We start from the raw sequence: 12,515 nt of genomic DNA, 5'->3' as shown, positions 1-12,515 counted from the left end.
CGGATACTGGAGGAAAGGACACAGTCTGCTGAACAAACTTACTTGGGCTAGAGTTGGGTTCAGTGTAATTACCTGCATGTTAAACAGGGTTAAGTCAATCATTTGCTTTGTCACTGGAGCAATAGTGGACTATAAAGCTGTATTGTATATCATTTGAGCAGATACCTGGCATTATATATAAACCGGATGGGCACACCCCATGAAATACAGATGCGGATATAGAGCAGGTATTGTAAAGGTTAAGGGCCGGATTATAACAGGTACGGTAATGGAACATTAGGAAGTAACTCGGCAATATTAAACATGGACTATATGGACAGTATTAAAGGTAATCGATTACTGAACATTCCCAACAATAATACAAAGTTCAGAATAAACAGGTCAAGGTGGTACCTCTCTTGAGGACTCTGGAGGCAGCCGGTTCAGGCGTTTCAGGGGACGTGGTGTCTGCTCCGTCATCCACAACCTGGATCTGGGAACAAAGCGTAAACACTAGGCTTTAGTAACTTCATAAAGCAGGGAAATAAACCAGATTACTGGCAGCTCTGTTCAGAATGCTTTGCACTATCCCAAACAGCACTGAATGGAATTCCTTCTGTTTTAAAATGGCGTGCACACGTCTGAATGCTGTAATATTTGAAGGAATACTATGCACTATAACCACTACAGCGTGCTGTACTCCAAACTCTCTGCAACGTGCAACAAGATGCAGGTTTTCCACAGTTGTCATTAGTAACGGCTCAGGGAAATTAAACTTGGAAACCACATCTAAACAAATTAGGTTTTGAACATAAAGACTTTGTCTTACATCTTTTGGATTGTATTGCTCTGGGATTTAAATAAATTCCAATGTAGTTAGTACAAGCATTTCATATAGTGACCGGGTGATGACAAAGTGGTTTTAAATGTCATCTCCGAGTGAAAGCTGTTTGATGAGCGAGGTCAGTCAGCAGAACATTAATACATACAGTTTACTGGTTATGATTACCAGTATAGTAAATATATTCACTCAGCATTGAACTGTGGCAAACTGACATGGGCATTGCCAAATAAATGCCAAAACAGCAGAAAAATGTAAACGAACTCGATGAATATTTTCAATGTGATTATTTTCTTATTTCCTTCATTTGGACAATTCACTCTTTACCTTAAAAGCACCATAGGGAGTTGTGAGAAAGGAGCCTAAATCTATAGAAGACAATTACAATTCTGTGAGAAGCTTAGAATATCATAATTTTACATCTGCAAAAACACTGAATAGGACATGTTCCAGAAAAAAAACCTAAAATAGCTCCCGAACCACATCGCATCCCAAGACTGCTTTCTTTTTCAACAAACATACAGTGTACATTTACTTCTGATCTATAATGCAGCATCTTCTTTTTTGCCAGTCCTCAACACACCATCACCCAGCTTTAATAAATTTAAAACATATTCTCCGCAATGCGCACTGCCTGTTCATGTCTTCCTTCCGATTAGAAACACTGCACTGGCCCCAATTACTCCTAAACTCTCTCTGCTCCCTCACCACCATAACCCTACTCCATGTACTACTTCTCTGGTTCAGGAAAACTCCCTGCTGTCATCCAATCCCCCTTATTCCTTCCAAGATCTTGCACACCACAGAACCCACACCCACCGACATTCGACCATTATCCGTCAAGACTTTCAAGAACTCAACTAAGCACACTAACTTACCGTTATTATCTCCTCCTTAGAGGTGAACTAACCAACCGGCTCTTCCCAGTGTGAATCCATCAGATTACTAGCATTTTCTATGCCCCTTGATGATTGTATAATGTATGCTTTAGGTTCTCATTGACAATTGGATAATGTAATTTATATGGCATTTCATATTTGTAGCACAAATATGCTTGTCAATTATTGTTTTGTAAGTAGTGTTAAGGAGGGAAGGAGAGAGGGAAGGAAGGAAAGAGAGGGATATATATGTATTTGTACTTATTTAAAATCTAGCAACATTACTGACACCTTAACAGTGTGACCTCTTTAAAAAACAAGGTGTGATCGAGCCCAGAGCTCTCAGCTCATTATTACAGGCCAAGGCTGAGGCTTGATGAATAATATGGAAGTAATCTTCTGCATTATCCAAATGGCTAAAAAAAAAATAAAAAAAATGACAATGCTCTATGTGCCAGCAAGTTTCTTTTTTTCCCTTTTCTCTAAATGCTTTAAAATAGCCACCACAATGGTTTATAATAGTGATGGTGCTTAGTGTGTCCCAACTCTGTTCAGATGCATATAAAGATGACTTAGCTAAGGCTGGGTAGTACAACACAGCCAATATATGATAACTTATCACTTAAAGAACCACTATAGGCACCCAGACTACTTCAGCTCAATAAAGTGCTCTGGGGGTCAGGTCCATCTAGGGTTAAACCCTGCAGCTGTAAAAGCAGTTTCAGAGAAACTGCTATGTTTACACTCGGGTTAATCCAGCCTCTAGCTGCTGTCTCATTGACAGCCGCTAGATGCACTTCCGTGCTTCTCACTGTGAAAAGCACAGCGAGAAGACGCTGACGTCGATAAGAAAGCATTCAGAAATGCTTTCCTATGGACTGATTGAATTGCGCGCGTGGTTCTTGCATTCGGCTGACGTCGGAAGAGGGAGAGTTCCCCAGCGCTGAGGGAGCCAGGCGCTGGAGAAAGGTAAGAGTTTAACCCCTTCAGCCCGGCGGGAGTGGGAACCTGAGGGTGGGGGGGACATAAAGACCCTATAGTGCCAGGAAAACAAGTTTGTGGCAGGGTGCATTATCCTGCTGGAAGAGGCCACTCCCATCATGGAACACCAAAGCCATGAACGTGTGTTTGTGGTCTGCGACAATCTCTAGGTAAGGGGTACGTGTCAAAGTTTTGTCTATAGAGCCTTTTTCAAGGGATTATAGTAAAAACAATGGGTCTTGGCTTAGTGGATCCGGTCATTACTCCAACGTATTATATGCAGATGTATTGTCAGTAGAGATGTCCCGAACAGTAAAATTTGACCCGGTACCTCACAGTCAGCTGACACATTCTGGGAGGGAGGGTCTGCTGCTGATTGGCTGGAATGTGTCAGCTGACTGTGAGGTACCGGGTCAAAGTTTACTCAATGATGACGTAATAGGGGGCGTACCAACACATTGCGCGTGTTCGCCACGAACGCAAACTTTTCATGTTCGCCAGCGAACTGTTCGGGACATCTCTAATTGTCAGTCCTTCCATGTAATAGTGTTATATACTGCCAGCTATACATTTTTAGTGCTGTGTTACTATCATATATTAGTCTTTACACATTCCAGTGTTGTGTTATTACCTTTTAATCACGTTGATGAAATAAAGAGATATTTTATATGGTATATTATATATGGTGTGCAGTGTGATTTGTACCTTTTTATCATGGCCAGCATTACATTTTTTCATCAATTTCAGCTACAGTAGCTCTTCTGTGTGATCGACGAGACAGGCTAGCCTTCGCTCCCCATGTGCCTCAATGAGCCTTGGGCTCCAGTGACCCCGACGCTGGTTCAGTAGTTGTCCTTCCTTGCACTATTTTTGTTAGGTATTAACCACTACATACTAAGAAAAATCCACAAGACTTGCCGTTTTGGAGATGCTTTGACCCAGTCGTCTAGCCATCACTATTCGGCCCTTGTCTAAGTCACTCAGATCTTAATGCTTGTCCAGTTTTCCTGCTTCCAACACATGAATAACAAGAACAGACTGTTCACTTGCTGCCTAATGTAGCCAACCCCTTGTAGGGGCCATTGTATTGATATAATTAATGTTATTTACTTCACCTGTAAGTGGTTTTAATGTTGTAGTTGATCAATGTACATTTGTCCTGGTGCCTGGGATTTGTTCAGCCCATTCAGAAAGGGGATGTTGCAGCAAGGGACAATGCAGCCGACTGGCTGACAGAGAGCTATAGTTTTTCTGCCCTGCTCCCTCACACTCCTACAGTGATGGAACCAGAATATGATTTCTCTCTGGCCGAGTTATCACTAAACGACGCGAGAGGGAGCAGAGCAGGAAAATGACAGCAACCTCACTGGACCCCAGGAAACGTCAATGCTCTTCAGCTCTCCAAAAAGTAGGGAGGCTGGGTGGATTTAATTTAAAATAATTGTAAAATTTACAATTTCTAAGTTGGTGTGAGAAAATGAGTGTGTGTGTATCAGTGTGTGAGAGTGTCATTGAGTTTTAGTGAGTGCTCGTGCTCATACCGGTCAGTGAGCGTGCGTTTCCCAACTGAGGTTCCGCCAAAAGTTTAAAAAGTAAAATGGCCGCGGGCGGCGGGGGAGCAGGGATCTCCCAACTCAGCTCCCTCGCACGCACAGCAGTGATGCTGGAGCCGGAATATGACGTCACTCCGGCTCCGCCATCACTAAGAGGAAGCTGAGCAGGGAGATCACTGCTCCCACGCCGCCCGCGGCCATTTTGTCTGTCAAAGAGTATATGTGTGTTTGTCAGTGAGAGTGAATGTGTGCTTGTCAGTGAGTGTGTGAGAGTGTATGTGTTTGTCAGTGAAAATGTATCTGTTCTTGTCAGTGAGAGTGTATATGTGTTTGTATGTGTGTCTGTCAAAGTATGTATGTTTGTCAGTGAGAGTGTATGTGTGTCTGTCAAAGAGTATGTGTATCTATGTGTCAAGGATTGTGTATGTGTCACTGTGTGTAAGTGTGCGTATATGTCACTGCGTGTATCTGAGTGTGTCTGTATTTGTGAGTCAAGATGTGTGTCAGTGTGTATCTGAGTGTGTGTATCTGTGTGCCACTATATGCCAGTGTGTGTGTGTGTGTGTGTGTCAGATACATACACACACACTGACACAGAGATACACACACTGGCGCATACAAACACAGATACACACACTTTGAAACATAGATATACACACACCTTGACACACAGATACATACACACACAGGTACACACTGTAACGGTGTGTGTATCTGTGTTCCACTATCTGCCAGTGTGTGTGTATGTGTATTAGATTTATACACACTGGCATATACAGACACAGATACACACACCTTGATACACAGACACATACAAACACAGATACACACACCTTGACACACAGATACATACATACACAGATACACACTGTGTGTCAAGGTGTGTGTATCTCTATGCCACTATGTGTGTATCTGTGTGTCAGATATACACACACACACCAGCACATACAGAAAACGGCGCAATGTTTTATTTTTGGTACACTAGGTCAAAGGCTTCCACGGGCAAAATTAATTGGGAACCCCTGGTCCAGAGATATACCTACCTCAAGGGGAAATTTCCCTTCATATGATTTCTAGAAAGCAAGTTTTTTTTTTTTTTTTTTTTTGAAATTCTTTATTTTTGCGGGTATGCAGAGTGTAAGTCAGCTGTACATCAAGTGTAATAGTTTCATATTGTACACACATATACGACTAACAAGAAAGTCTAATGTCATTTATTACACATTTGCTAGGCTACCCTTTTTTATTGATATTATCTAAGCTAGTACACCTCCTGCCTGGTTGTCAGCCAGAGTGCCGTTTGGTGTGAGGGTGTGTGGCGCCAGCTAGGTGGGCCCTGCTCAAGGACGTCGGGGTGTAGTGTTTAAAAGGGCCCTTAGGTTTAGAGTTAACAACTCGTGGGAATGTGGCCTTAGGCCGCCTGAGCAACCAAAGAAAGGTGGGGAGGAAACGGCTTAAGTGTCATCTATCACTGTTTGCTTACGGAGCCAGTGAGCATGCGTTAGTGACTACCATTGACGCTTAATGCTAGACTTGTAGTGCCATAATGGGAGTATGGTATGAACTAAGGCTAAACATGCGCTCAAAAATTAAACATATCGTAACGTAAAATAAAACTGCTGTGGTAACGCAAGTACTTAGGCTTTAACAGAGAGTCCAGGTCAACGTCCTGTATTATCGACCCGTGTGGGTCAAAAGTGGGTAGTAAGTCCGCTGGGCCATGAGCTCAGGTCAAACGGCCTGCCGCCTTCGGGATCAAGTCTCTGGGTGCAAACGGGGTTATGTCCTCTACGCTCCACGTTGGCCGAGTGCTCGCAGATGCTGTAGTGAGAGTAAGTCCTAGCGGTCTGAGGAAGCTGGGTGCCTCGGAGATATGGGAGATGTAAGAGGTCTTGCCGGCCTGCTCCATGATGAGGCGGTGCTGCCCCCATTTGTACGTGATGGAATTCTCTCGCAGCAGTGTAGTAACCTGTCGGAGGGATCTACGCCATGTGAGGGTCTGCCTGGAGAGGTCCCTATAGAACGTCAGGGTGTCCCCCTCAAAGGTCACCGTTGGGGAGCCTTTAGCGGCGCCCATCAAAGTCCCTCTGTCTGAGTCCCGGTTAAATTTGATGAGCACGTCCCTGGGTGCTTCCTCCGGCGCTTTAGTAGCTTTAGGCAGTCGGAAACAGGAGTCTAGCCCCACTTGCTTGGCCTGCTTTGGGATCAGCAGCGTAGCCACAAGCCTTCTGCAGTAGTGCGGCAGCTCTGCGTTAGTAACCGATTCGGGCACCCCCCTGATTCTCAGGTTCCTGGCCTTTGCCTTGTCCTCCATGCCGGCCATCTGGGCCGTCAGCGTCGCGCATTGTTTTTGGAGAGACCCCAACGATGCATCCGTGGCTGATTGTGCCACCCTGGTACTCTTGAGGGACTCCTCAGCCGTTGTCATGCGGCCAGACAGCGTGGAGATCTCACTGCGGACGAGCGCCATGTCGGCATCAAACATTGCTTTTATGTTCAGCATCAGGGTCTTTATATCAGCTTTTGTAGCTGGAGCTGCGTCTCCGAGGTCGTGCGACTGTGGGGCTTTGTGTAGTGTCCTACCGGGAATGCAGGCAGGGTCGGACAGGCTCTCCTCATCTGAGGATTGCGTGGTGTAGGCCTCATGCGGCGCCATCTTGGCGGGCTCGTTTCTTTGAGTCGGGCGTAGAAAGTTGCCTATATCTTGCGATCCGGAGGTAGGATCAGCCCGGCTTTTTTTTGTCTTTTTCCCCATAGCTTGAGGAGTCCGGGGGTCCAAGTTGTTGGTCCCGGAATTCGCTTTTAGGGTTAAAACACCGAGTTTATCGGGTCTCGGTGTCGGAGCTGTTGGAAGCTGCGACTCTCTCGCTCAGGCGCTGGCTCCGCCCCCCCCTCTAGAAAGCAAGTTTTATTAGTCCTACCAAATCATCAAAAAGTTTTTTTTTTTTCTACACTGTAGTGGTTATGGTGCCTGGAGTGTCGTCCCCACCCTTTCCCCCCCAATAATTCCCCATAATTTAAGCAGTCAATACCTTTTGTCTGCTGGGTGCAGCTCTTTGCTTGAGTTAAAGAGACACTATGGGCATAACACAACTTTAGCTTAAAGGGTCACTATAGTCACAACAATTACAGCTTATTGTAGTTGTTCTGGTGAGTATAGTCAGTCCCTGCAGGCTTTTAGCTGTAAACACTGTCTTTTCAGAGAAAAGGCGATGTGCTTACATTACAGCCTAGGGACACCAATAGTGGCAGGCACTCCTCAGATAGTTACTAGAGGTGCTTCCCGGGGCAGTGCTGCACAGTATGACTGACATTCAGTATTTTCACCCTCTGCATGGAGACACCGAACTTTCCTCATAGAGATGCATTGTTTCAATGTATCTCTAGGAGCAGATGCTGACAGGCAAGGGTGGTGTTTTGCTCCGCCCCCGTCTCTTTGGCTGAGAAGAACTGACAATCTCAGCCAATCCAATGCTTTCTTATTGTTGCGGACCATGGGAATCCCGACCGGTTACCTCCGCCGAATCCCTTCCTTCAGCCGAACCATTTAAAACACAAAGAGACCCATCTTCCCCCAGTAACTGGACAACACACAGTCCACAGTCCAACAACCACTTTATTGGCCACACACAGCTTTTATACATACCCCATGCAAGGGGTGTATCATACCAACAGCGAGGGAAAGGACTCTGCTCCCTTTGTCCCCAACTCCCGTCACTAGTATAGGGTTTCCCACGCCCGCCGCCAGGGGGTTTTCTTCCCAGGAGCCTCTGTGCCTGGGAGTCTAGGCGCGGGAACAAAGGATCGTCCCTTTGTCTCCCAGTCACAGAAAACCCACCCGCGTGAAAAAGAGCTGATCTCTTTGTCCCTGCGGGCACCGAAAAGTCCGCCCAACTCACCAGTGCTCCAGCAGTGCCCACACCAATCTCAGGGAACCTCACAGCAGTAACTCCCTCGATCGGTCTCCACTCGCGAGGTCCCTGTGTGAAATCCTGCAAGGAAAGGGTCTCCTTTTGGGACACGAATGCTCCCTCTGGACATCATTCGTCTATACGAAATGGCGGTCACCCAGGGGAGCATTCATTAATTACTTCCCTTGCGGTTTCACACTTAGGTAGCAAGTGAGAACGTTCTGATTAATTGGTGTGAACGTTCTAATGGGGCACCGGAGAGGTCATCGTTCAGGAAACAATTCACAAACGCTCCCCCTGGCTGGCGTTCGTCTGTACGAATGGCGGCCGCCCAGGGGAGCGCTCATTAATTGTTTCCCTTGCGTATTGACACTTATGTTGCAAGGTGTGAAGGTTCTAAACTAACATTCTAAAAGAGGTATCGGGGTGGTCCCCGTTCAGAAGGCGAATTAATTCATTTCATGGAGGCACTCCCAAATGGGGAGCAGGCACAATATACGAAGAGATGGGGAAACACATATAATATCAGAAAGGCAATTAACAGACAGGCATTGGTCCCACCACACTTATGGGAAAGCATTGTGATCAGCGGAGATCATCACTCTTGATGTCAGTCAAGGAGGCAGATCAGGGGCAGAGCAAAAAAACAGCAGACTGGAATAAAGATAATTTTGTACTAAATTTAGGGGAACTAGATAGTGTTTTTAACACTATAGGGTCAGGAATACACGCTTGTTTTCCTTTAATTAAACAGTTTGAATGTATAGATCATGTCCCTGCAGTCCCACTGCTCAATTGCCATTTAGGAGTTAAATCACTTTTGTGTCTAGCCACACAGCTCCTGGCTTGTTAACTTGCTTTGAAGCTTTGATCTCCAGCTCTGTAAATTGAACTTTAATCACACGCAGGAGGCTCCTGCAGTGTCTAGAAGGCTATTAGATTGCACGAGATAAGAAATTCTAAATTAAAGAGACAGTACACTATAGGAAGTTTAACATTAGAGCTCTCTTTACATGAAGAGTTTAGGAAGGCTGTGTAGATCACAAACAGGGAGGTGTGACTATAAACAAAGGGATTTAATTCCTAAATGGCAGATAATTAAACAGTGAGACTGGAGGGGCATGATCTATACACTAAAACTGCTTCAAGGAGCTCAAGTTGCTTTGGTGCCTATAGTGTCCCTTTAAGCCTAGCGGTGCAAAGCTTGACTCATTGGCTTAGTTCAGGAGAGCCAACAAAAGCTCATAAGACTGAAAGAGAAAGGGCAGTGAGCGGCACCAAGTGGATCCCAGTTTAAAATCATGGCACCATAACCACTACAGTGCACTGTAGTGTTTTTATAAACATGAATTACATTGATTTCAACTTGACTTTCCTTTTAAGCATCGTGGGCACAATAAACAATGCCTTGTAAAAGATTAGAGCACTGGATATCTTATTACCTGTGACTGTCGGACAAATATCCCATGATTCTCTTCGCAGTTGAAGTATCTCTTGCCCTGAACCGTGCCATCGTTCTTTCCCTTGGACTCATCGAGAATGACCCCCACCCATTTTCCTGTGGCAAATAGGGTAGACCCTACATAAGCCACTGTCCCTCGATGTCCCTTCCCGATCACCTCCACTCTGGAGCCCACTTTGAGGGGCTTTCCTGTCGCCTCCACACTCATCCTGGAGTTCGAGCTTGGGGTCTAAAGTGCAGGACACAAATAGATCTTATAATCTGTTACAAGTAACTAAATACTAAACATAGCAATAATGCATTGATAGTGATCACTTATATAATGTCCATTCAATGTGTACATTGTGATTTTATATGGTGTCTATAAACGTTAAATACTGTGATTTTATCTCGTGTGTGTAATGTATACATGGTAAATGTTTTTTTACACTACCTATTTGAATTGGGATATTTCATGGCATATAAAAAATGCATACAGTGATTTAATAGACCGTGTTATTCACTAAACACAGGAATTAAAACTGAATAGCAAAAAGGTGGCAAAATATTAAAGAGATGGTACATAGCATTACTATCGCGTTGAGAACTTTTTCACATCAGTTATGTTTACATCAGTTAGGTTTGCCTCAGTTTTGCAATTCAGATTCAATTTGTGAAGATTTAGAGTAATTTTGGAGCAACCCTGACTATATTTACACACCGCATACATTGTGTTTTATACAGGATCTATAAATTCACTCACTTCAAAACAAAACAAACATTTATTAGGCTCTTTCATTTATTTCCAAACTGGTTGGAGCTGTAAGAGATGGTCAGGAGCTGAGGACTAGTCACTTAAAGGACACTATAGTCCCCAAAACAACTTTAGCTTACTGAAGCAGTTTTTGTGTATGTAACACTCCTCTGCAGCCTCGCTGCTCAATTCTCTGCCATTTAGGAGTTGAAGGACTGTTTATACAGTCCTAGTCACACCTCCCTGCATGTGACTTAAACAGCCTTCCTAAACACTTTCTATAAAGAGTCATCTAATGTTTACGCTTTCTTTATTTCAAATTATGTTTAATTTAGAGTATATTATCTCCTGTTCTGTTAAAAGCTTGCTAGACCCTGCAGGAGCCACCTGTGTGCAATTAAAGTTTAATTTAGAAAGCTGGAGATAAAAACTTTTAAAGTAAGTAACATCTGATTGAAAATGAAAGGGACACTATAGTCACCAGAACAACTACAGCTCAGAGAAAAGGCAGTGTCTACGTTGCCCCTAGGGACACCTCCAAGTGGCAACTCAGATGGCCATTGGAGGGGCTTCGTGGCTCAGGGCTGCACAGTAAGCAGCCCTGCCATTCAGCGTCCCCACGCTCTGCATGGAGACGCTGAATTTTCCTCATAGAGATGCACTGACTCAATGCATCTCTATGAGGAGGTCCTGATTGGCCAAAATGGCATTTGGCTCCACCCCCGTGCTGATTTAAGCCAATCCAATGCTTTCCCTATGGGAAAATCGGCCATTTTGATGATGTCACAAAGGGGGCGGAGCCAATTAAATGGTGGGTTAAACACTATAGGGGCAGGAATACATGTTTGTGTTCCTGACCCTATAGGGATTCTTTAAACGATTTTGTTTTTATGCAGGCTGTGTCAGTCACAGGAAGTGTGGCTAGAGCTGCATAAACAGAAACAAAAGTGATTTAACTCCTAAATGGCAGAGAATTGAGCAGAAAAACTTGGGTGCGATCTGTACACCAAAACAGCTTCATTAAGCTAAAGTTGTTTAGGTGACTATGGTGTCACATTAGTATCCATAATATAAAGTAGGGATCGACCGATTATCGGTTTTACCGATATAATCGGCCGATATTCGGTATTTTCGGCAATATCGGTATCGGCCAATAGGGATACCGATATTGCCGATAATACCTCCCAGGACCGCCAGGCTCATTACAAGCCCGGCGGTCCTGGTGGGGGCGGGCAGCAAGCATTTACTCACCTCCCAGCAGCTCCTCCAGCTCCCCAGTGTAAATCTCGCGAGACCCGCGGCCAGCTCTCACGGCCGCGGGTCTCGCGAGATTTACACATGGGAGCTGGAGGAGCTGCTGGGAGGTGAGTAAACGCTTGCTGCCCCTCCTCCCACAGCTAAGCCAATGCCACTGGACCACCAGGGATTAACATATCCCCCCTCCCTGGCAAGGCAACAAGCAGGGAGGGGGACAACAAAAAACTAATAATAATAATTAAATATATATATATAAAAAAAAATAATATAAAAATAAAAAAAATAATTTTATAAAAAATGCCCCCTCACACATACACTCTTATTATACACATGCACTACACAAACACACTATGTATATAATTCAGTGTGTTTGTATAGTGTGTGTATAATAATGTAGTGTGTTTGTATAGTGTGTGTTTATAATAATGCAGTGTGTGTTTGTATAGTGTGTGTATAATGCACACTACACAAACACACTGCATTATAAACACACACACACACACACACACTATACAAACACACTGCATTAGATACACACACACACACTATACAAACACACTGCATTATATACACACACACACTATACAAACACACACTGCATTATATACACACACACACTATACAAACACACACTGCATTATACACACACTACAAACACACTGCATTATATACACACATTATACAAACATACTGCATTATACACACACTATACAAACACTGCATTATATAAACACTGCATTATATACACAGTGTGTTTATATAATTCAGTGTCTTTGTGTAGTTTGTTTATATAATTCAGTGTGTGTTTGTGTAGTGTGTTTATATATAATGCACACTACACACACACTCTGCATTATATACATACACTATACAAACACACACTACATTCACTATACACACACTACACAAATACACACACT

General features: G+C 44.0%; 1 protein-coding gene across 7 annotated transcripts in view; it reads right to left on the bottom strand.

Moving 5' to 3' along the window:
• DCTN1 (dynactin subunit 1) overlaps window positions 1–12,515 on the bottom strand; it is a 120,590-nt gene that overhangs the window by 60,337 nt on the left and 47,738 nt on the right. For all 7 annotated transcript variants that reach the window (XM_063457532.1, XM_063457533.1, XM_063457535.1 and 4 more), the window contains exons 2-3: window positions 9,586–9,834; window positions 394–472 (exon numbers count right to left, since the gene is read on the bottom strand). In XM_063457532.1, the coding sequence (XP_063313602.1) occupies window positions 394–472; window positions 9,586–9,834 (328 nt within the window). The remainder of the gene's footprint in view (window positions 1–393; window positions 473–9,585; window positions 9,835–12,515) is intronic.

The sequence above is a fragment of the Pelobates fuscus genome, chromosome 6, assembly GCF_036172605.1.
Source record: "Pelobates fuscus isolate aPelFus1 chromosome 6, aPelFus1.pri, whole genome shotgun sequence".
Taxonomy (NCBI): domain Eukaryota; kingdom Metazoa; phylum Chordata; class Amphibia; order Anura; family Pelobatidae; genus Pelobates; species Pelobates fuscus.
Note: the sequence above shows the minus strand (reverse complement) of the source record. Positions and strands in the feature narration are given on the sequence as shown.